Source organism: Callithrix jacchus, chromosome 8 (assembly GCF_049354715.1).
Source record: "Callithrix jacchus isolate 240 chromosome 8, calJac240_pri, whole genome shotgun sequence".
Taxonomy (NCBI): domain Eukaryota; kingdom Metazoa; phylum Chordata; class Mammalia; order Primates; family Cebidae; genus Callithrix; species Callithrix jacchus.
In genome coordinates, this window is record NC_133509.1 from 4051801 (window position 1) to 4073524 (window position 21724).

At 44.6% G+C, this 21724-nt stretch overlaps 1 protein-coding gene across 1 annotated transcript in view; it reads left to right on the top strand.

Annotated features, from left to right (window-relative positions):
* Positions 1-21724, top strand: part of LOC128928912 (uncharacterized) — a 75623-nt gene that overhangs the window by 171 nt on the left and 53728 nt on the right. The window contains exons 2-4 of the mRNA XM_054240627.2: positions 16-1907; positions 6762-6897; positions 12054-12157. Of these exons, the coding sequence (XP_054096602.2) occupies positions 16-867 (852 nt within the window). The 3' untranslated portion in view covers positions 868-1907; positions 6762-6897; positions 12054-12157. The remainder of the gene's footprint in view (positions 1-15; positions 1908-6761; positions 6898-12053; positions 12158-21724) is intronic.

Below are 21724 nucleotides of genomic sequence, written 5' to 3' on the forward strand. Positions count from 1 at the left end.
GTCCGTCCTACCTAGGACGCCCGGCGCAGCCCCCATTTACATAAAGCCCGCGCCACGCGGCCCGGACAGCGGCGCCCACGGTCAAGTCCGCCCGGCGTCCCGCCCCGCCCACCACCCCCGGCCGCGGGGACCAGCCGACGCCCACGCCGCTTCCACGGTCCTCGACGGCTGCCGCGTGAACCTGCGCCGCGGCCCCCGGGCCTCCCGGTCCCTGAGGCAGCGCCGGCGGGGGTCGTGGCCCCCGGAAGCGGAGCGGGCAGGGGCTGCCTCGGGGCGGAAAGCTGCCGGCAAAATCCGGGCTGCGGAGAACGGCTCCCGGGTCGCCCACGTCCCCTCCCATCCCCGCCCCAGGGCCCCCCGAACCCCGTCCCTCTTCTCTTCCGGGGACTCGGGGGGCGCCCTCCGTTCTCCTCCTCCGGGCAGCGGCGCCCTCTCTCCCCCGCCTCCCCGACTCCCCTCAGCCGGGCCGAGGCGCGCGGTGACCGGAAGGGAGAGGAGAGGCGGCGGCGGGTGCGAGTCCCTCGCCCTGCGCGCGGAGTGAGGATCCCCGCGAGCGCCTCGGCGCGGGGCGGCCCTGGCCCGGCATCTCCCGCCCGGCGTCTCTCGCCCGCTGCTGCCCTCTGCCGGCCGGGACCGCGCTGTGGCCGGCGGCAGGATGTGGGCCTGGGTTCCGGCTCCTCCGGGGAGCTGCGAGCTTCGTGGGCTCCCCTCGTCCTCTTGGGGTCCCCGCTTCCGGCCCTTTCCCCTCCTCTCCTCATCCCCCTCAAGGAAACGCTACTTGGTTTTTCTCTCGCTCGTCACACACTCGCAGCAGCCACGGTCCCGCCCGACCTCAGGCTCCTCGCTTGGCCGTCCCTTTGCGGTTGAGCGTCCAGCTCCCTAACCCCGTCACGGAAACGTGTCCGAAGTCGGACACGCCGCCCTGTCACCTGCGGGCCAGCCCGCAGCTGCGAACCAGTGAGCAGAGACCCCGTGGGTTCAACAGGGCCGCACGGAAAGGACGTGGAGTGGAAGGCCCTTCCCTGCCTCACTCCGCCTTCCCAACGCAAGCTCGATAGGGGTCCATGGAGAGACGCTTCGGCTACACCGCCAGGCGACTCTGATCCACATGTCGTTGTGGTTGTGTTTTAACAGACTTTGGTGATTCTCACCCTTTTGTGTTTGAACTCAGGCCGGGGGGCAATGACGTCATCCCAGCTCACTGTCAACTTGAACTACCGGGGCTCAGGTGACCCACCTCAGCCTCCCGAAGTGCTGGGATTACGGGCGCCAGCCACCGCCCCGCCGGATGCTCGTCTTAAATGCCATTTTCACAGCCGCCTGAATCCCGTTTCTTCGGGTGTTAAGAAAACCTCAAACATCCGCCAGAAAACATCCTTCCTTAGATACGCTGAGTAACTAAAACTGTCTAACGCTCAGCGCCCAGACGCTAAGCGATCGTGGAAACAGGCAAGAAGACTTCATTTCAGCATTAGGCCATAGAAATAAGCTCCAGCATCTCAGGACCCACAGTGACCTAAGTGAGTCGTTTTCACGGGGGAAACTGCAGACCCGAGTTTGGGGAGTTGAGACATCTCTACTCACAGGGAATTTCTATGGCCAAAACTTATGACAATGACAGTATATGCTCATAAGATATACTTCTATCAAAGCCTTAGAAGCTTAGAGATACAACTGAGAGATAAAGTAAAATCTTAGAGTTCACTGAGGAGGAGGGGGACGTTCAGAAAAGGGGAACAATGATACCTGTGGAAGACGCATCACTATGAGAGGCTGTGTGGGAAACATGAAGAGGAGCCTTAACAACACGACCTGGGCGCTCCTACTGCCTGGGAAAGCTGACCTTTGGCTGGAGCTTAAGGGAGAAGGGAGCCTTCAACAAGAGCAAAAAGAACACTATAGCAAAGGTATAGAGGCTGGGCTTGGGGCCTCACTCCTGTAAGCCCAGCACCTTGGGAGGCCAGGGCAGGTGGATCACTTGAGGTCAGGAGTTCGAGACCAGCCCAACCAACATGGTGAAACCCCATCTACTAAATACAAAAATTAGTTGAGTGTGATGATGGGTGCCTGTAATCCCAGCTACTCAGGAGGCTGAAGCAGGAGAATCTCTTGAACCCGGGGGGCGGAGGTTGCAGTGAGCTGATACTGCGCCATTGCACTCCAGCTTGAGTAACAAAAGTGAAACTCCATCTCAAAAAGAGAAAAGAAAAAGTATAGAGACGTGAGACTATGCTTTTGGGGACATCAAATGTGGTTGGAGGAGCAGCTGTCAGGGCAGTTAAGTACAGGTCATAAGGATCTTAATGCTTGAGATACAGAGAAGCCATCAAAAGATTCCAAGGAAAAGAAAAAGCAAACCTGCATAGATTGACCAGATAAATAACTATTGTCAGGAAAAACTATCACAAACTGGAAACCAGGGGTTTATATTCTTAAAGTGTAAGATGTGGCGGTTTACCCTTGACCCACCTCTTGCTCGCTACCTCCAGTTCCATCACCAGGCTCAGAAATCTGTCTCGGAGAAAGGCACAGTCGGTATCCAAGAATGATGCAGTTACTAGCATTGCCACACAGTGAAGTAGGGCAAATAGATTTTCATCTCCTTCAGGCAGGAAAGGGAGGACGTCTTTGTTTCTTCTCGTAAACATCTCCAAAAGGTCTAGTGCAGTAACAGATGACAGCTGGTTTGAACTGTCCCTTTATGGCTCCTTTTGTGTGATACTTATTTTCCAAGTGGCCAGTCAGATGATCAGCACAGGGACTGTCTTGTTTCTCTCGTGCTTCCTCAGTTCCTCAAAGAGTGTGGAACACATAACTATTTTATAATAATTTTTGTTGGTTAATTTGAGCAAAAGACAGCACTTCTGACAACTTCTTTCACTCTCTGATTAAGGAACATTTTCTCTTCTTGATCTTAAGCTTAGTTTCGCTTTTCCTCTGAGCTTTTCTGTCCATGTATTTCTAAGGTTTTCTTCTTCATATAGATCATCCTTGGAAAAATAAATAAATTTGTTCTATCTTCAGCTCAGCCATACTTTGTTCAAGCTTTTTTTTTTAGGCAGAGTCTCACTCTGTTCCCCAGGCTGAAGTGCAATGGCATGACTCCCAGGTTCAAGCGATTCTCCTGCCTCAGCCTCCTGAGTAGCTGGGATTACAGGCACACACCACCACACCCAGCTAATTTTTGTATTTTTAGTACAGGCAGGGTTTCACCATGTTGGCCAGGCTGGTCTCCAACTCCTGACCTCAAGTGATCCACCCGCCTCGGCCTCCCAAAGTCCTGGGATTACAGGTGTGAGCCACCATGCCTGGCCATAGTTTAAGCCTTTTAAATCAATGTGGGAACAAGATTTAGCGGAAAAGAAATATGACTTACAAATGCTTCTTCAGAGTTCATCTTCTTGGTTTCAGCTTGTAAGATTTACATGGGTATTTCTTTCAAGGCTGCCTTAACATCTCTTCTGACATTATTTCCCCTTCTCTTTCTTTTGTCATCTTGTTTTAGTATTTTCCCATTTCCTCCATAGATTTCACAACAGTTAAGAACAGTCTTTGTCCAGATGCTGTGGCTTGCACCTGTAATCAGCCCTAGGTGGGAAGATTGCTTGAGGCTAAAAGTCCAAGACCAGTCTGGACAACATAGCAAGACCCTGTCTCTACCAAAAAAAAAGAAAAAGCCAGGCATGGTGGTGCATTCCCATATCCCTAGCAATTCAGGAGGCTGACAGAGAAGGAGCGCTGGAAGCAAGAGTTTGAGGTTATAGTGAGCCGTGATCACACCACTGCCCTCCAGCCTGGGTGACAGAGTGAGAATGGGCCTCTAAAAATAAGATAGTCAACTACCTTTAGATTTCTGACAATCTGAATTGCAGTCTTTTCTTCCCAATTTGGTTAAGAAACTGATTTTTCCCACCCTTACAGTGTTTCTCCTTCCACTCTCCCCCATCTCTAATTATTTATTGTTTAGGACACATCTTGTTTGAAAGCCCTTGCAAAAGGGAACCTAAGCTGGAGCGCGCTCTGTTTATTTCCTTATGAAAACAATTTATTAGGCCTGGTGGAGCCAATATCCTGGAGTTGCAGAGGAAGAAAATAAATTCTTGCCTCATATTTCCTCACCTAAATAATAGAATGCAAAGTTGTAATTTTAAGGCATCAGCTTTATGTGAAGTTTGGTTTTAAGGTATGAAGCCGTAACAATTTGGCCTTCTTGTTAGTTGCAGTTAAGGAGAGGAAAGTATTTGTTGAGAACCATACTTTAGAAATCAATGAAGGGAACGAAATGCAGCTCAAAGATCTCTCTCAAAGAAGATACACTTTTGATTTTGACAAGAACTGACTGTTCTGCTTGGACGTCAAGCTTCTCTGTGTAGGGGCTACTTCAGCCTCAGGTGGTCCTGCTTAACTGCTTTCCTGTTCCCATTACTAACCCCATGACAGCCCACCTTCCCTAACTGATATACTTGCATTTTAATTTATCTTGAAAAATAAATCACACATTATAGCATTTCCCTCTTCTGGGCTAATTGAATCAGTTCCTTAAATGTCTCTATGTCTAATGATTTGAAAGAGGCACATTGTTTGAAATATTTAAAAAATTAGGGCCCTTAGGTTGTGTGCAGAATGATCTCAGTGCTTATTTCAGATATAAGTGTTTCCTAATGATCTCATTCATCTCATATGGGATATGCCTGGCCACTTTATATGAAATGTTTCCTGAAAACTCTAACAGGAAAGCTTAATGCAAGGTATATTTATAGAAAAATGGTATTTAATTTATTAACAAAAGCTTATAAAGAGCTATACATATTTTTATCCAGAAATGCTTAATGAAGTATTTGGGACCCATTATGAAAACTTCTATAAAATAAAGCCACTTATATTTTTATTTAACTTGAATATTAACTTTTTATGTGAGATCTAAACTCTCATTTAATTATCCTTTTCCTTCTAACATCCAGAAGAAAAGAGGCTGAGACTGTGGCGTTTATGAACCATAAAAATTCCCTCGATATTAAGTTCCTCATTTCTTGATGTGGCCTCCGGTCAATATATTCTATGACAAGAGGTGTTTGGCGTTGCACAGAGTAGAGTCCTTATTGGTTAGGACTCAAAAAACTATGTTTTGATACAAAACACAATTCTTTTCCTTTAAAACATATCCTCCACTTTTCGGGGACCCCAGGAGACCATTTTAAAAATGGGAACTAGATTTGCCTTTGTTGTAAAGCCCAGTTGCATTTCACGTATGTTCTAGAAGCTTTGGGTACCAGGATAAGTTCAGTACTTCATCAATAATCACGCTGAACAGACACAGGAAGAAATGACAATTGCAGCTACACAACCTTTTCTGAAGGGCCTGAGGGAAAAGGCATTGGCTCCCCCTGCAGCCGATGGTGTGTATGTGCAAGTGAGCATTGTCCAAACGACAGTGGCTTGGATTCCATGTGTTTTTATCTGATAGTGGTGAGAAATCATTGAAAGGTTATCATTTAAATTTGAATTTGTCAGGATTAAAAAAATCTCCTAGAGTCAGACAAATTTTAGATTTTCGTTCTTTTAGGAGGACTTTCTTTTGACTTACAAGAAAAGAACAAAAGGTTTCTTAGCCAAATTTACCATAGAAAGTGCGATACTGAGAACACTGTGGTCCACACTCAGGTCGTGTTCCAAGCACTCTGTCACCGAGGAGGTCACATTAGTGTGTCTCAGATTGGAGGCTACTGTTTTTATCATGTTCATGAGGAAGAATTATTAATAGACGGATTACAGAATTTATTTCTCTTCTCACCCAGATAAGCACTTGGCATGCAAGTAAGTTGTCTGCTTTTCTTCTTTCTTTCACATTTCTTAGCTTTCCTTTTCCCTTTTCCTTCTAAAATCCCTCATTTCTACAAACAACTCCTGTTACTATTAGGTTGATGCAAAAGTCATCGCGATTTTTGCCATTTAAAAGTAACGGCAAAAGCCATGATGACTTTTCCACCAGCCTAATACTTATCACTGGACCCTCCCATTCCTTTTTTTTTTTTTGAGACGGAGTTTCGCTCTTGTTACCCAGGCTGGAGTGCAATGGTGCAATCTCAGCTCACCGCAACCTCCGCCTCCTGGGAACAGGCAATTCTCTTCCCTCAGCCTCCTGAGTAGCTGGGATTACAGGCACGCACCACCATGCCCAGCTAATTTTTTGTATCTTTAGTAGAGACGGGGTTTCACCATGTTGACCAGGATGGTCTCGATCTCTTGACCTCGCGATCCACCCGCCTTGGCCTCCCAAAGTGCTGGGATTACAGACTTGAGCCACCGCGCCCGGCCCCCTCCCATTCCTAAGCTTCCTCCCCAAGTCCATCTGCGCTTTTACAGACACTCAACTCACAGGGTCTTTGGGCATAAGGAATTCTCACATGAACTTTGGCACTACTGGGGGCAGGAATCTGCATTTATAGTCACTAGAAAATAAGTCCAAGTGTCCCTCTCTTTTCACATGCTGAAATGGGCAGCTGAAAAGATAATGAGGAACATTTTAGATGTCCTGACAACAGAGGAGGCGTGCCAGCCTCTTTTGTCTCAAACAGTTTGCTGTGCGAAAAGCAAAGGGCAAAACTGGGAGGCATTTAGGGCTGGGGCAGGTAACCAGCTTGGACATCTAGAACCCGAAGGCCAGGAGACGTCTTGCTTCAGGCATGTATAATCCCACTTTCAGAGCATCTGTGTCTTTCGGACTGCAGGTCCTAACCCTGGATTTTTTTTGCTTCCTCTAGCAATCAACTAAGTTCAATTGAACAAATATTCATTGAGCATCTACTACGTGCCAAGCATTGACAGAGTCCATGAAGAACACAAAGGAAATGTGTGGCACATCCCTACCCTCAAGTTCACAGTGAGGCTGGAATGACAGTAAGCAAACCTGCGAAACGTTCACGGGTCATATGAGACAGGAAGGAAGTCAGAATATCCAATGCAAAATGAGAGTGAAAGAGGCTGTCTAGGTGGGGACAGCTCATTCACAAGCCACATGCAACCCATGCACAACCCACACACGACCCAGCACAGCCCACGCACAACCCACGCACAGCCCACACACGACCCAGCACAACCCACGCACAACCCACACACGACCCAGCACAACCCACGCACAACCCACACACGACCCAGCACAACCCACGCACAACCCACACACGACCCAGCACAACCCACGCACAGCCCACGCATGACCCACGCACAACCCACGCACAGCCCACACAGGACCCAGCACAACCCACACACGACCCAGCACAACCCACACACAAAACCCAGCACAACCCACACACGACCCAGCACAACCCACACACAACCCAGCACAACCCACGCACGACCCACACATGACCCAGCATGGCCCACGCACAGCCCACGCACAACCCAGCACGACCCACGCACAAATATTTTTGGAGGGACCTCAAATGGGCATTTATAATCTGCTACAGGAAACATATGACACAAAAGATCAAGAAAGCATTTTCCAGAGCAAAGCCCAGCAAAGAACTTCTCTGATGTTTTTTAGTGTAAAGATAATTGATGTTATCTAGCAAATTAGCAATTTGTAAAGTTGGAATTTCCAAAAGGAAATACTTGGAGTTGAGATGACCTTCCACTTCCCAATTTCAAGTCATATGATCTCAAGTATAAAATACCCTTTGGTACAGACCTAGCCAGAAGAGCTGGTTCTGAACAGATTTTTTTTCTTCTGGCTAGAACTGAAGAGATAACAGAGGCGAAAACGAGGGCAGCTGATTGCTTCCACTTCAGAAAAGAGCATTACATATGACACTGTCATGTTTCTAGTGCGTACACACCTCCTGTACAGAGATGTTGCCACCTACTCCTGTTTAGTCAGGGGGTCTGACACTCGCGGAATAGACAGTGGTTTTCAAACCAGGTTCCGATTGTAATTTACGGAGCTTTACAAAATATGGTTGTCTGTTCCTACCTCCAGAGACTTCCGTTGGTTTAAGGTGGGGCCCAAGGCATTGATATTTTAAACAAAACTTTCTGGCGTCTATTAAGGCACAGCCTGATTTGAGAACCACTGTTTAAAGCCTAGAAGGTTAACCATCTGGGGTTGCTTGAATCCTCTCTAAAGCTCTGGACTGGGCAAACGGATTCTGTGCCTTCCCACTCTGTAGTGCTCTTTGATTTGCTATTTTTAATTTAGTATTTGAAAAACACATCCAGCCTCAAATGGATTGACCTTTCTGCTAATGTATTTCACCTAAATTAACAGAGGCAATTAGCTAATTTATATTGGAATTGTGCACTTTCCAGTTCACATTTATCAACTCTTAAATGCTTGATCTGGTGTTGCCGTTTAAATTTTTTATTATTACCCTTTAAATCTGAAGTAATGTCTTACATCTAATTAGCCAAACTTACATATTCAATTAATAGATTCGTTATGGGCTAATGAATATGGAGGCAGCACTAGGGCAACATCTGCCTGCCAGTTGGAATGACTGAAACTTCTCTGCTCTGAAGAAAGGAGAGACTCTGTTCTATAACTTAAATAGCTGATTTTTCCATTTTAACACTTCTAAGGTACTATACTGTTCTTAAGGACTTTTATGGACCTGCCAACATAGGAAAGACAATTTGTTGTCCAGAGAAACATGCCCTTGTAGAGGAATCTGAAATCCAAAATTGAAAAAAAAAAATACACATCTGAAGACATTTTCAGTATAAAAATGTAGAAATCTAGATGGTCGCCAGATCATGGAGTTTTTCTAACTTATGTTTCTCAAAACAAACTCAGAGAGAAAATCATCACAAACTAAACAAAATCTTTAATTTAGTATACTTTAGGATCACTCCAGAACTCACTTGATTTCACAGATTTCAAGATATCTCCAGACATAATTTCAATAATTTAATATTCTATGGTCAGTGATATTTGGAATCTAGATAACTCAGATCTAAAATGAATTTATGTAATATAATCAATTATTCAAATTCTGGCTTATTTATCTGATTATAAAGTAATAGTCATTTTTAGGGAAAGGTGGGTGAGAGCTAGTATTCACTTGAAAAATTATTTTTAAAGAGGGACTGGACCGGGAAGGTATAAGCAGTACCTGAGTAGGAAGTGTGACCGCCCTAATACTCATGCTAGAGAGGGCACTGCGGTTATAAATACACAGAAAGCAAATTTAATAAGGAATACATGGGACCCCCTGTCACTTGCGATCTGATACAGGCTGTTCAGACGTGTGCATCATCTCTAACCCTAAACAACCGCTGTCAGAACTAACACTGATCAGGTCCCGAGGAAGTGCTCTTCCTCATCTCTGGCCTTGTGTTCAGAAAAAGAAAGCCAGCATCCTTCGCAGGGAATACTGGGAAGATCATTAGAGTGTGGGGCATCACCATGTGAGCAGTGTGAGTACGGCGCTGAGAGAAAAGCATGTTAATGAACTTGTCATATCCTTCCTCTCAGATAGCCTGAAAGCACCCGACTCTTCCAAAGTGAGAATTATTTCCCAGGGGTGCCATGCTGAGTGTCTGGATTTCCTTGCTTCTCTTTGTGTTCTAGTTGATGGTTTCTGGGGTAGTCCCAAATTAACATGGTCTCAGTAGTAGGGACTGAGGAATATTTTGCAATATTAAACAATAAAATACTCTTACGTTTGTATATATGTAGGTGTGAATTTGACCTTTTACATTGGCAACTAGGTACACATTAAATTCTAGAATTGCTAATAGTATTATTCTTAAGAAATGTTTTAGAAGAAGTCCTTACATTAAAGAAAAACTGAATACAAAACATATTTCAGTAATTGTATTTAAATTTGGCACTCATGAATTTTAATTTCTATTTTGCCTCTTAATTTTGATTAAAAAATTAAAATATTTTAGAAAAACTTTTAAAACTATCAGGGAAATAATGTAATAATTCTATTTTTAATCCACATCACTGATGAAAATATTTTCATATTTGCATATTTTATATATAATTCATTTTCCCTGAAATTATTACCATATTACAAAATTATGTAAAAACCTATAACAATATAGTGATTTGATGAAATAAATGCAAAAATTGCATTTTATTGAGTAAGTGTGTAATTTATGAGTTATGTATATCTTTGTTACTTACGCAAACATTGCTGGCACACCAGCAGAACAATAGGACACACACAGTCATAATTAAATTAAGCAGTCTTGATAGTTTTTTTTTTTAGTCAAGTTAAAAAGTATAGCTTTACATATTTAAACATTTTGCCATCATAAGGGTCTATTTGTCAAAGCAGAAGAGGACATTATATTTAACAGTCTGTTAGTTTAAGATTTTAAAATACTGGCTGGGTGTGGTGGCTCAAGCCTTTAATCCCAGCACTTTGGGAGGCCGAGGCGGGTGGAGCATGAGGTCAAGAGATCGAGACCATCCTGGTCAACATGGTGAAACCCCGTCTCTACTAAAAATACAAAAATTAGCTGGGCATGGTGGTGCGTGCCTGTAATCCCAGCTACTCGGGAGGCTGAGGCAGGAGAATTGCCTGAACCCAGGAGGTGGAGGTTGCGGTGAGCCAAGATTGTGCCATTGCACTCCAGCCTGGGTAACAAGAGTGAAACTCCGTCTCAAAAAAAAAAAAAGATTTAAAAATACTTAAATGTTGGCGTCTGGGTCTCTGTCTGTCTTTTTTTCTCTCTCAAACATTAGGATTTGGCCCAGATACGAGGAGATGCTTTTCTCTGTAGGCTCAAGAGATTGATGTTTCTCTGTACCCTGATTCCCTGTACCTTTTCAGAGGTAATGAGTTTGCCCTGTTTTCTTCGTTGCTTGTCCTATAATAACCATTCTGCATACAGTTGTCCCTAGGTATCCACAGGGGATTGGTTCCAGGACCAGTGACACCAAAATTCATGGATGCTCAAGTCCCTGATAGAATTTGGCATAGTATTTGCATTAAAAATATGCACATCCTCCTATATACTTGAAATCATCTTTAGATTCCTTATAATACCTAACACAATGTAGTTGTTATGTAAAGAGTTGTTTTACTATATTGTTTAGGGAATAATGACAAGAAAAAAAAGACATCAGCCTGGGGAACATGGCAAAACCCTGTCTCTACCAAAAATACACAAATTAGCCAGGTATAGTGGCATATGCCTATAGCCCAGCTACCTGGGAGCCTGAGGTGGGAGGATTGCTTGAATCCAGGAGTTTGAGGCTGCAATGAGCTGTGAGTGTGCCACTGCACTCCAGCCTGGGCAACCAAGTGAGACCCTGTCAGAAAAGAAAAGAAAAGAAGGGAAAAGGAAAGGGAAAAAGGAGAGGGGAAGGGAGGGGAGAGGAGGGGACAGACAGAACCATCATTTTTGTTTTACAGAGTATTTTCCATTCAAGTTTGGTTGATTCCATGGATGCAGAATCCATAGAGGGAGGGCCAACAATATTTTTTAAGCTCGCTCTGAAAAGATTTGCAAAGTAGTTCCAGAAACTTGTTTGAATTTGAACTCAGTACATTCATTGGCTCTTTGTTTTTAAGTGGTTTTTAATGTATTGTTAACAGGCCGTGTCAACATTGTTGTTGTTTTCCATATCTCAATAATTTTGTGTGTGTTTGCCTTGTTAAATAATTGAAAGGACACTGGACCAGGACCCAGGAAACCCAAATTTGATTCCTGATTATTGTCTTATGCGGTATGTTGAACCACTGTAAATATCTTCAACTTCCCAAGAGAAATTGTCATCTCCCAATAGAAAATGTCAATGGTAATGTCAGCATATTTTTGTAAGAACATGCAAAAGCTTATATTAGAGAATCTGCTTTTTTTTTAACTGCAAAAGGAAAATAACTATGTTGCAAAGCTATTCCCAGAACTGTGGAATAAAGAATTAGGGCACTGTTGAGCTAAACAAGTTGTAGTATAAGTGAGAAATGATTATTAAACCTTCATAATCCAACAAAAACCACCCACAGCACCATTAGGGACTAAAAGCATAAAGATGCATGAATCATTGTTTCACATCAAGGAGGTTTCTGTGCATAGTGATTGACGGTCTTGTCCCTGAATAGGTGTGCAGTGCTGTGGAGAGCCGAAAGAGAAAGTGCTATGTCCACATGGGGATCAGAAGGATGAAATTTACCTGGACCTGCATGACAGACAGGAAGGAACACAGGTAAGACTATTGCCTATGTCAAAAGACTGGGGCAAATTTTGGAAAAGTTTGAGTACAGTGTAGCACACCTGTGGAGGAAAACCTAGGACATAAGCCAGCCTAGATGACAAGCTAAGAAATTGGTTTAGGCAGAAGTGGGAGCTAGAGCAAATCAGCTCACATGCTCTCTGGGTCTTCTGTTTACACTGTAGTATTACAGGGGTTAGAAGGTAGCAAGTCCCAGAGAAGCGCGATGTGTAAGTCACAGCCATTCAACATTGTACACAGCTAGGCAAAAGCAGAGAAAGTTCCGAAAGGTGTGCGCATAGAATCAAAGGATCCTCAGGCATGGGAGAAATTCCTAGAACTATAGGAAGAGTTAGAAGTTGAAGAAAAACAAAGGGCTGTGAGATGCCCAAAGGTGCTCACTCACACCGCAGTGGCTACAGCACCCTGCAAGACACAACGTGGTCTCTGTTAACCCTTTCCTTATCAAGTCCTGCACCTTCTATTTCACTGTTATCCCCCATGGGGTCCCTTCTCTCACATCTAATGCTACTGCCGTGGCCGTGGTCCTCTGGATCTCTAGAACAGCACACGCAGCTCTGCCAAGTTTCGCACCGATGAGAACGAATTTCGGTTAAAGTGAAACGGTGCCAGGTCAGCTCCTGTGGGATATGAGAAGAATGCTCTGAGCCACCGAGGGAGGAAGAGGATGCCTGGACTACTGAGAACTTGTCCTTACTACTTCGGGACCTGACCAACTTCAGTACACCCTCTGTGCTGCCACAAGAGAAAAACTGGAAGCAGGTGATTCAATCAAGTCCACCCAGACACTTAGAGGTCATCTTTTCCTGGCTTTCCCAAACTTATGTCCTCATCTGCAAATGAAACAGGTCCCCAGGACCCTCCTGGGCCTACTGCGTCAGTCTCCAAGGAAGGGCCCAGGATTCCGTGTGTCTAATGACCTGAAATCCCCCAGCAGATCCCTGTGCTCAGGCTGTCTGGGGAAGCACTGATAGATCCCACCACCTTTACCACAGATGAAGAAACTCAGATCCTGGGAGACACATCAGTTGCAGAAGTCCAGAAAACCAGGGCCAGGAGCAGAATGGAGACTGGAAAGCAGAATAGCTGTGGACGAAACTGTAGACCTCATCCTCATCTCACTAGTGTGAGATTCACCTTGGGCTCCTGGGAGTGTGGGACCCTGGCAGTGGGCAGCCTCCCTCTCTCACTCCTTCAGCCCTGTGGGTCATCTCACTAGTGTCTGTGCCAGAGCCCCATCTGAGATTCACCTTGGGCTCCTGGGAGCGTGGGACCGTGGCAGTGGGCAGCCTCCCTCTCACTCCTTCAGCCCTGTGGGTCATCTCACTAGTGTCTGTGCCAGAGCCCCATCTGAGATTCACCTTGGGCTCCTGGGAGTGTGGGACCCTGGCAGGAGGCAGCCTCCCTCTCTCACTCCTTCAGCCCTGTGGGTCATCTCACTAGTGTCTGTGCCAGAGCCCCATCTGAGATTCACCTTGGGCTCCTGGGGGTGTGGGACCCTGGCAGTGGGCAGCCTCCCTCTCACTCCTTCAGCCCTGTGGGTCATCTCACTAGGGTGTGTGCCAGAGCCCCATCTGAGATTCACCTTGGGCTCCTGGGAGCGTGGGACCGTGGCAGTGGGCAGCCTCCCTCTCACTCCTTCAGCCCTGTGGGTCATCTCACTAGTGTCTGTGCCAGAGCCCCATCTGAGATTCACCTTGGGCTCCTGGGAGTGTGGGACCGTGGCAGTGGGCAGCCTCCCTCTCACTCCTTCAGCCCTGTGGGGCCACAACAGCTGTGACTCTTGAGCAGTGGAAAGGAAGAAGGAGAGGAAAATCCTGGACTGTGTTGCTACTGAGGAACCAGGATCAGGCAGAGCCTGGGGTACCTTTGCATCCAGCTTCTATTTGTCCAGAGACAGCTGAAGATGAGCAAGATCCACCTACGGGCAAAACCGTGCGCCCAGCAGTGCTTATCCCTGGAGCTTCCGGCTCTCCTTTTTTGCTTCCTGCCTCCCCTGACGCGGGCCCTTGCCTCTGCTTGCCCAGTGTCTCCTGTGCTCAGCCTTTTCCTCCACACACCCGTAGAAACGTCTTGTGGCCGTTTGTCCGTACTTTGAAAGCCGTTTTGCTTGGCTTGCTATTTGCTCTCTGCAGCCTTTCCACCTGCTCTGAACCCTAAAAGAATAAGGAACTTCAGATAACTGTAGTGGTGAAAAAATATTTGTAATAGGGGACCAAGAATCCCAGCTTGCCCTTGAAATCATAATTTTAGGATTGCCTTAAAATGTTGTTCAGCCATTCAACACACATTTACCGAGCAGTACCTGTATAAAGCACCGTGTTAAATGTTTGGCAGTCAGGAGAGAGGAAGGGGAATTCGTTGAAAAATGAACCAGCCCTGGTCCTTCCCTTTGAGCTGCCCACAGTCTGGTGAGGATACAAATTCCAAGAGCTAACACGGTATGATGGAGACATCCATAACACAGATAGGAGCCTGGGGAGGGGTTAGTTAACCTCTGGTTCAGGACAAGGCTTTACAGAGAGGCTACAATTGAATTCGAACTGAAGCATAAGATGGTTTTCACTTGGGTGTTAATAGGATGAAGGAAGCCGCATATATAAGGTAGCAGATACTGGGAAAAGTTTGTCATGTTCAAAGGGAAAAAACAAAACAGAAGATAGGAATGGAAAGAGAGAAGAATGAATGGTAAGGAGTAGATGGAAATGATGCTTATAAAGTAGGTTGGTAGGTAAGTAATGTAACAGACTTTCCCAAAGATGGCCTCATCCACATATACTGCACCCCACGGTATGGAGCCTGCATTCCCTCATCCAGAGGCGAAGTGTCCTTGCCGGGCTCCACACATCACAGAGCAGTAACAAGTCATCCTGCTGTATTCGGCCCAAAAGTCTACCACGGTAGCCATGAGAGGTCATGAATCACTATCGTTTGAAGCCACTAAATGAGTCTTTATACAGCAATAAAGTAACAGATACCAGCCATGTCAGGAGTTGCTTGTTGGGAGAAATCACGTTTTTTCTTTATAGATTAAAACAAACAAACACTGGCGAACCAGTGAAGCTGTGTTCATCAGGGAATGGCCTAAGAATTACAAGTGAGAAAGACAGGCCTGGGGCAATATGGAAATAGGTGGTGGGGAAGGGCTGCTTGGAGACTGGGACACTGTGAGGAGGCTGTCAGAGTTACCCAGGCCAGGCAGAAGGGATGGCACGGCCGGAAAGCCATTTCCATTTGTAAGGAATACTTTCTTAATTTTCGTTTTGTTTTTAAGTCTTTTACTTTCATGTAACCAAAAAGTGAGAAGCAAAATGCTTGAGCTGATTCTCTACCACTTCCAACTGTGAAGAATCATCTTTTTTCTCTGCTCCCTTAGATCCAGATCCTAGACGTTTAGAGTCCATTGTCACGATGCCCTCATTCCTCTCTGATGCTGTCTAGTGGCAAAAAAAAACAACAAAAAAAAACAAATAAAAAAACCCCCAAAAACTTGCTCCTCTGAATTGGTTTCTTTCTCCGTTTCTTCTCTCCACATTTGAGGGTCATGATGTCAGTCTCATCACCTAGACTCTGCTGCCTCTAGGCCATCCAGCTTCAGAAGGAACATTAGTTCCTGGGTTCTCTAGGGGGTGTGGCAGGACATACTTGAGTGAAAGAGCATCTCAAGTGTTGGGGAAGTAGATCCAGCCTTTTTAACACAGACGAGTATAACAACAAAATTTATGAGACTTACATGATTAATACTGTCACAGGACAGGGGTCCCGATTCAGACCCCAAGAGAAGGATCTTAAATCTCCTGCAAGAAAGAATTGAGGGCGCGTCTGCTGTGCAAAGTGAAAGCAAGTTGATAAGAAAGCAGAGGAATAAAAGACTGACAGACAGAGCTCTACAGACAGAGCATCTCCGAGGGCTGCTGGTTTCCCATTTTAATGGTTATTTGTTGTTGATATGCTCAACAAGGGGTGGATTATTTATGCCTCCCCTTTTTAGACCGTATAAAGTAACTTCCTGCCTTCATGAGGTCACTCTTGTGGCCATCTTGGTTCGGGTGGGTTTTGGCTGACTCCTTTACTGCAAACTGTTTTATCAACAAGGTCTTTATGACCTGTGTTTTGCACTAACCTATCTCATCCTGTGACTTAGAATGCCTTCACTGTCTGGGAATGCAGCCCAGGAGGTTTCAGCCTCATTTTACCCAGCTCCTATTCAAGATGGAGTTGTTTCGGCTCACATGCCTTTCATATGACTGCATCCTATTTGACGCCAAAGATGATTGTATGTCCTGAAGGAATAATCGTGTATTTATGGATACAGGTGGTTTAGTTGCATAAAGCAGTGTGAATTGTATGACAGCCTTCACCACCTAGAGCAGGACTCTCTAATGGCTACCACTGTCTAGTGTACGTGGTACAGTGCAAACGTCTAAGGGATATTTGGGAAAGTGAAGCAGGCCAAAAAGAAAATGAATTAAATTTTTTCTCTACTTCATTTATGCTTTATTCTCCCTGCTCAATAATAAACTCATCTCTACATTTAAGAATCGTTGGCAATAAAATCTTACATTCATTGTCGTGCATTCTTTCTCATCTTACTAGGATATTTTATTCCACTTCTCTAGAATGTATTGAGCAATTTCTTTCTACCAGAATCTTACTCATTATCTTACTTAGTCCTCACGTCGAGTCCACAGTCTTATTTTTAGTTTCCGTGTTACAGTTAAGGCAACCTTGCCAAGCTAAGTGACATGCTCAAGGTTGAATAGCTCATCATGATAAAGCAGAGCCTTCAGGCTAGATAGTTTGACTTTCCAATTCAGAATGCTTTTCGCTACATGCCAGAAAATGTGGTAGATTTAGGCCATAGCTCTACAATGACAGTCACTGAAGGCAAAGTGCACAGTTATAATCATTTAATTTGTTTTTATCCACAAAGTGACACAGTGACCGATCATATTCAAACGGGTGGATGACTGTTCGGGCGGCCTTTCGCTAGTCCCGTGCGAGGATCTACCCCGGATCTCAACCACTCTACTAGGTCATGAACACTTGGCAGGTGTCATGATACTTAACAACCCAGATTCTGGAACCAGTTATCCGGCTCAGACCCTAACTCTGCCACTTGTTATTTCTGTGACGTGGAGCAACGATTTAACCTCCCCGTGCTTTAGTTCCTTTGCTCTTAAAATGTGGGTAACAATAGTGCTTCTCTCTCTCTCTCTCTCTCTCTCTCTCTCTCTCTCTCTCTCTCTCTCTCTTTTCTTTTTTTGGTTAAATGACTTAATATGGATATAGTACTTGGAACCTTGCCTGGAACACAGTAAACGCTAGTTAAGCATTAGACATTATGATTATTGTAGTCGCCATGACCACGATTCCAAGGAGCTAACAGAAATAAATAAATAATTATGGACTGGGCACGGTGGCTCACACCTGTAATCCCAGCACTTTGGGAGGCCGAAGCCAGCAGATCACCTGCGGTCAGGGGTTTGAGACCAGCGCAGCCAACATGGTGGAACCCCATCTTTACTAAAAATACAAAAATTAGCTGGGCATGCTGATGCGTGCCTGTAATCCCAGCTACTCAGGAGGCTGAGACATGAGAATCACTTGAACCCAGGAGGCGGAGGTTGCAGCGAGTGGAGACTGTGCCACTGCACTATAGCCTGGGTGACAGAGCAAGACTCTGTCTCAAAAAAATAATAAATAAAATAAAATAATTATGAAATCAGCATGGCAATTTAATACCACACATTTATATGCACATGTACGTGTGGATATATGTATTTATCACTTTTTTAATAGCCACAATTTTCAGTCAAGATTTAAGGGTTTCCATTGTCTGATACGTGAAGACTTGAAGAATCTCTTTGTCCCTTTGATCATCATGGTTGCTAGACAAAATAAGTGATGACTTGTACTAATCTGCTAGGGCTTCCATAACAAAATACCATAGTTGGGACAGCTTAAAAAAACACAAATTTATTTTCTCACCATTCTGCATGCTGAAAGTCCAAGATCAAGGTGTTGGCAAGTTTGGCTTCTTTTGAGGCTTATGTCATTGGCATGCAGATGGCTGGGCTGCCATCTTGTGCCTCTTCACGTGGTCTTTGCTCTGGGCATATACCTACCTGGTATTTCTCTGTGTGCCCAGATTTCTTCCTCTTCTTCTTCTTCTTCTTTTTTTTGAGATGGAGTTTCGCTCTTGTTACCCAGGTTGGAGTGCAATGGCGCAATCTCGGCTCACTGCAACCTCCGCCTCCTGGGTTCAAGCAATTCTCCTGCCTCAGCCTCCCAAGTAGCTGGCATTACAGGCACGCGCCACTGTGCCCAGCTAATTTTTGTTTCACCATGTTGACCAGGATGGTCTCCATCTCTTGACCTCGTGATCCACCCACCTCAGCCTCCCAAAGTGCTGGGATTATTGGTGTGAGCCACCATGCCTGGCCCAGATTTCTTCTTCTTATAAGGAGACCAGTCAGATTGGATTAAGGTGACCCTAAGGACCTCGTTTTAACTCAATCACTCTTTAAAAGTCTTGCCTCCAAACATAGTTACATTCTGAGATAGAGGGTTTAGGATTTCAACATATGAACTAAGGTGAAGGCAAGGGCACAGTTCAGTCCATACATGTCTATTTAGCCTATTTTATCTTGCTGTATCTTCTGGGTGGAAGCTGTGATCTTTCACCCGTGTTATATAATTTCCTAGGATCACCCAGGGATATTGTCCATGGCAGGAGAAGACTTGCATAACACGTGGTTGAAATATGGTGGTTTGTAAAATCCTCTTGGCCTTCCGGCTAGATTGCTGAGTTCTAGGGGAAGGTAAGAGAGAAGCAGAGCCAGCCCTGAGGGACACCTGTGTGCCTTGTCATTGTCCTGTCTGCATATATGCAACATATAACCAGATGATAATCAGAAAGTGGGTCTCCTGGAAAACACCAAGGGTAATCCGTATGTTTTCTGTGGATTTATTTTATTTTTAGGGTCTTGCTCTGTTGCTCAGGCTGGAGTATAGTGGTGCGATCAGAGCTCCTGGTAACCTTGAACTCCTGGGCTCAAGTGATCCTCCCATCTCAGCCTCCTGAGTGACTGGCACTACAGGAATGCACCACCGTGCCCCGCTAATTTAAGAAAAAACGTTGTAGAGACAGAATATTGCTATTTTCCAAGCTAGTCTCAAACTCCTGGCCTCAAGCGATCCTCTCATCTCAGCTTCCCAAAGTGTTGGGATTACAGGCACGAGCCACCACACCCACCCTATGGTTTTACTTCGAAGTGTTCTGATCATTTAACTGGAAAATTGCTCTAAGTTGACTCTTTTAGGGAATTCATGAGAGTCCCTGAACAGAAAGAAAAGGAAGAAGATTGAAGGGAGTGGCTAAGAATGGGATGGCAGAGCGAGGAGACCCCTGATTCACGTCTTTTCTATCTGTCGACGCTGACGTGCAAGAACGTTTCTCTAACGGCGCAAACTCCTGCACTGGACTTAATCAACCGACTAACCGTTCTATTACTCAGCTTCTGCCTGCCATAACATCTTTAAGGCGGCTTGACTCTCCTTGGTGGCAGCCATGAGCAGGTTGGCAACGGAGGCAGGAGACTACCACTGGATATTAGTTATTAATGGCCTACGGTTACACAAAGGAAGTTTTATCAGTTACTGATAACCTGAATTAATTCAAAGGGTGCCACATCGGGAGGAAGGGTTCCAGTGCTGGAACTGCTTCCCATGCAGCAGTGATCTACTTTTAGCCTGTGGGATAAGGAGGATTCACAAACACTAAGTTTATTTGAAGTGACTGTGACTGCATTAGAGGGAGGTCTGGCAGAACTGTGCGACCGAGTCATTCTCAAACTTGCTGGTGTGGTATTGTCAGTCTCATTTACAAACCAAGTGCATCTTCCTCTGACTACTGCATACATCTTCCAAAACTCCTACCTAGACCTTCTCCAAGGAAGAGGTAGCTGGATAACCTGCTGGTTGGTCTCTAGTAAAGTTTCACCTAATTTGAAAGTGGCTTTACTCTAACATATTAATGTAAGGAGAGGCTCTGTAACTAGGGCAATGGGGCGGTGCAGTTCAGTATCAGCAAGCTTCAAAATGATCTTGTCTGATTTTCTCTGTTTTTCCCGAATTCACTGACTTCATACATTCTTGTCCTACTATTTAACTTAAATAGTTTCATTTCTAAAGTCAGTGTCCTTTTTGATCGATAATACTTGCTGCTTCTTCATTTTTTATTCTTTGTAAGATTTTTATCCACTTAAAGAAAGAAGTGAATCCCTCAATTTTTTCATTTCCTCTTTTCTAACCTGTCTCCCTGTAATAACATAGGAGAAAAATGAGTTTCATTTATCTGGCTAAATCGTGTTCAAATTATTGATAAGATTATGAAATAGCTGTGATGTAGCTGTGAGCTCTGAATTTAGAGTCACTGGGGCTGACCGCATTCTAATTCCACTGTTGACCACCTCCGTGAACCCACACAAATTTTATAATCTCTCTGGGTTTTGGCTTCCTCATATACAAAATGGGGGAGGAATATCCCAGGATTATCCTGAGAATTATGTAAAGTATCATGTATAAAAATGTTATACCTAGCACGGGATCTCACCCATAGTAAGTACTTGGCATAGTCCACTTAAACCCAAAGCTTTCATATTACTAACCTTTTTCATTTTTTTATTTTATTTATTTATTTATGTTTTTTTTGAGACGGAGTTTCGCTCTTGTTACCCAGGCTGGAGTGCAATGGCACGATCTCAGCTCACCGCAACCTCCGCCTCCTGGGTTCAGGCAATTCTCCTGCCTCAGCCTCCCGAGTAGCTGGGATTACAGGCACGCACCACCATGCCCAGCTAATTTTTTGTATTTTTAGTAGAGACGGGGTTTCAACATGTTGACCAGGATGGTCTCGATCACTTGACCTCGTGATCCACCCGCCTCGGCCTCCCAAAGTGCTGGGATACAGGCGTGAGCCACCGCGCCCGGCCCTACTAACCTTTTTTAAAGAAAACTTTCTCTTATGGGAAATTTCAAACATACGCAAAAGGAGATTGAAATTATAATAAGCCCCAGTGTACCCATTACCCATCTTTAACACTTGTAAACAATTTACCAAATGCATTTTACCTCTCTTCACTTTTTTCTGCGGTATTTTAAAGCAAATCCTAAAAATTAAGCTATGTCACATGTTAAAACTTTAGTATGGATCTCTAACTTACCACCATAACATTATTTTATCTAATATAATTAAGAGGAATTCCTTAATATACTCTATCACCCAGTCCATATGCAAATATTCTTTGTTGTCTTAAAGGTGTCTTTATGTAGTCAATTTTTTGGAATTATAATCCAAACAAGGTTCACATATTGCTTTTATTGTTGTATCTCTTAAGTTTCTTTGTTTTGAAATAGTCCTCAATCTCTTATTTTCTTTATGACACTGATTTGTTCAAAACCAAAAATATTATTTGTGTTATGGGATGTTTACATTATGGATTTAGCTGATTACTTACTCGCAGTTTTGTTTCAATT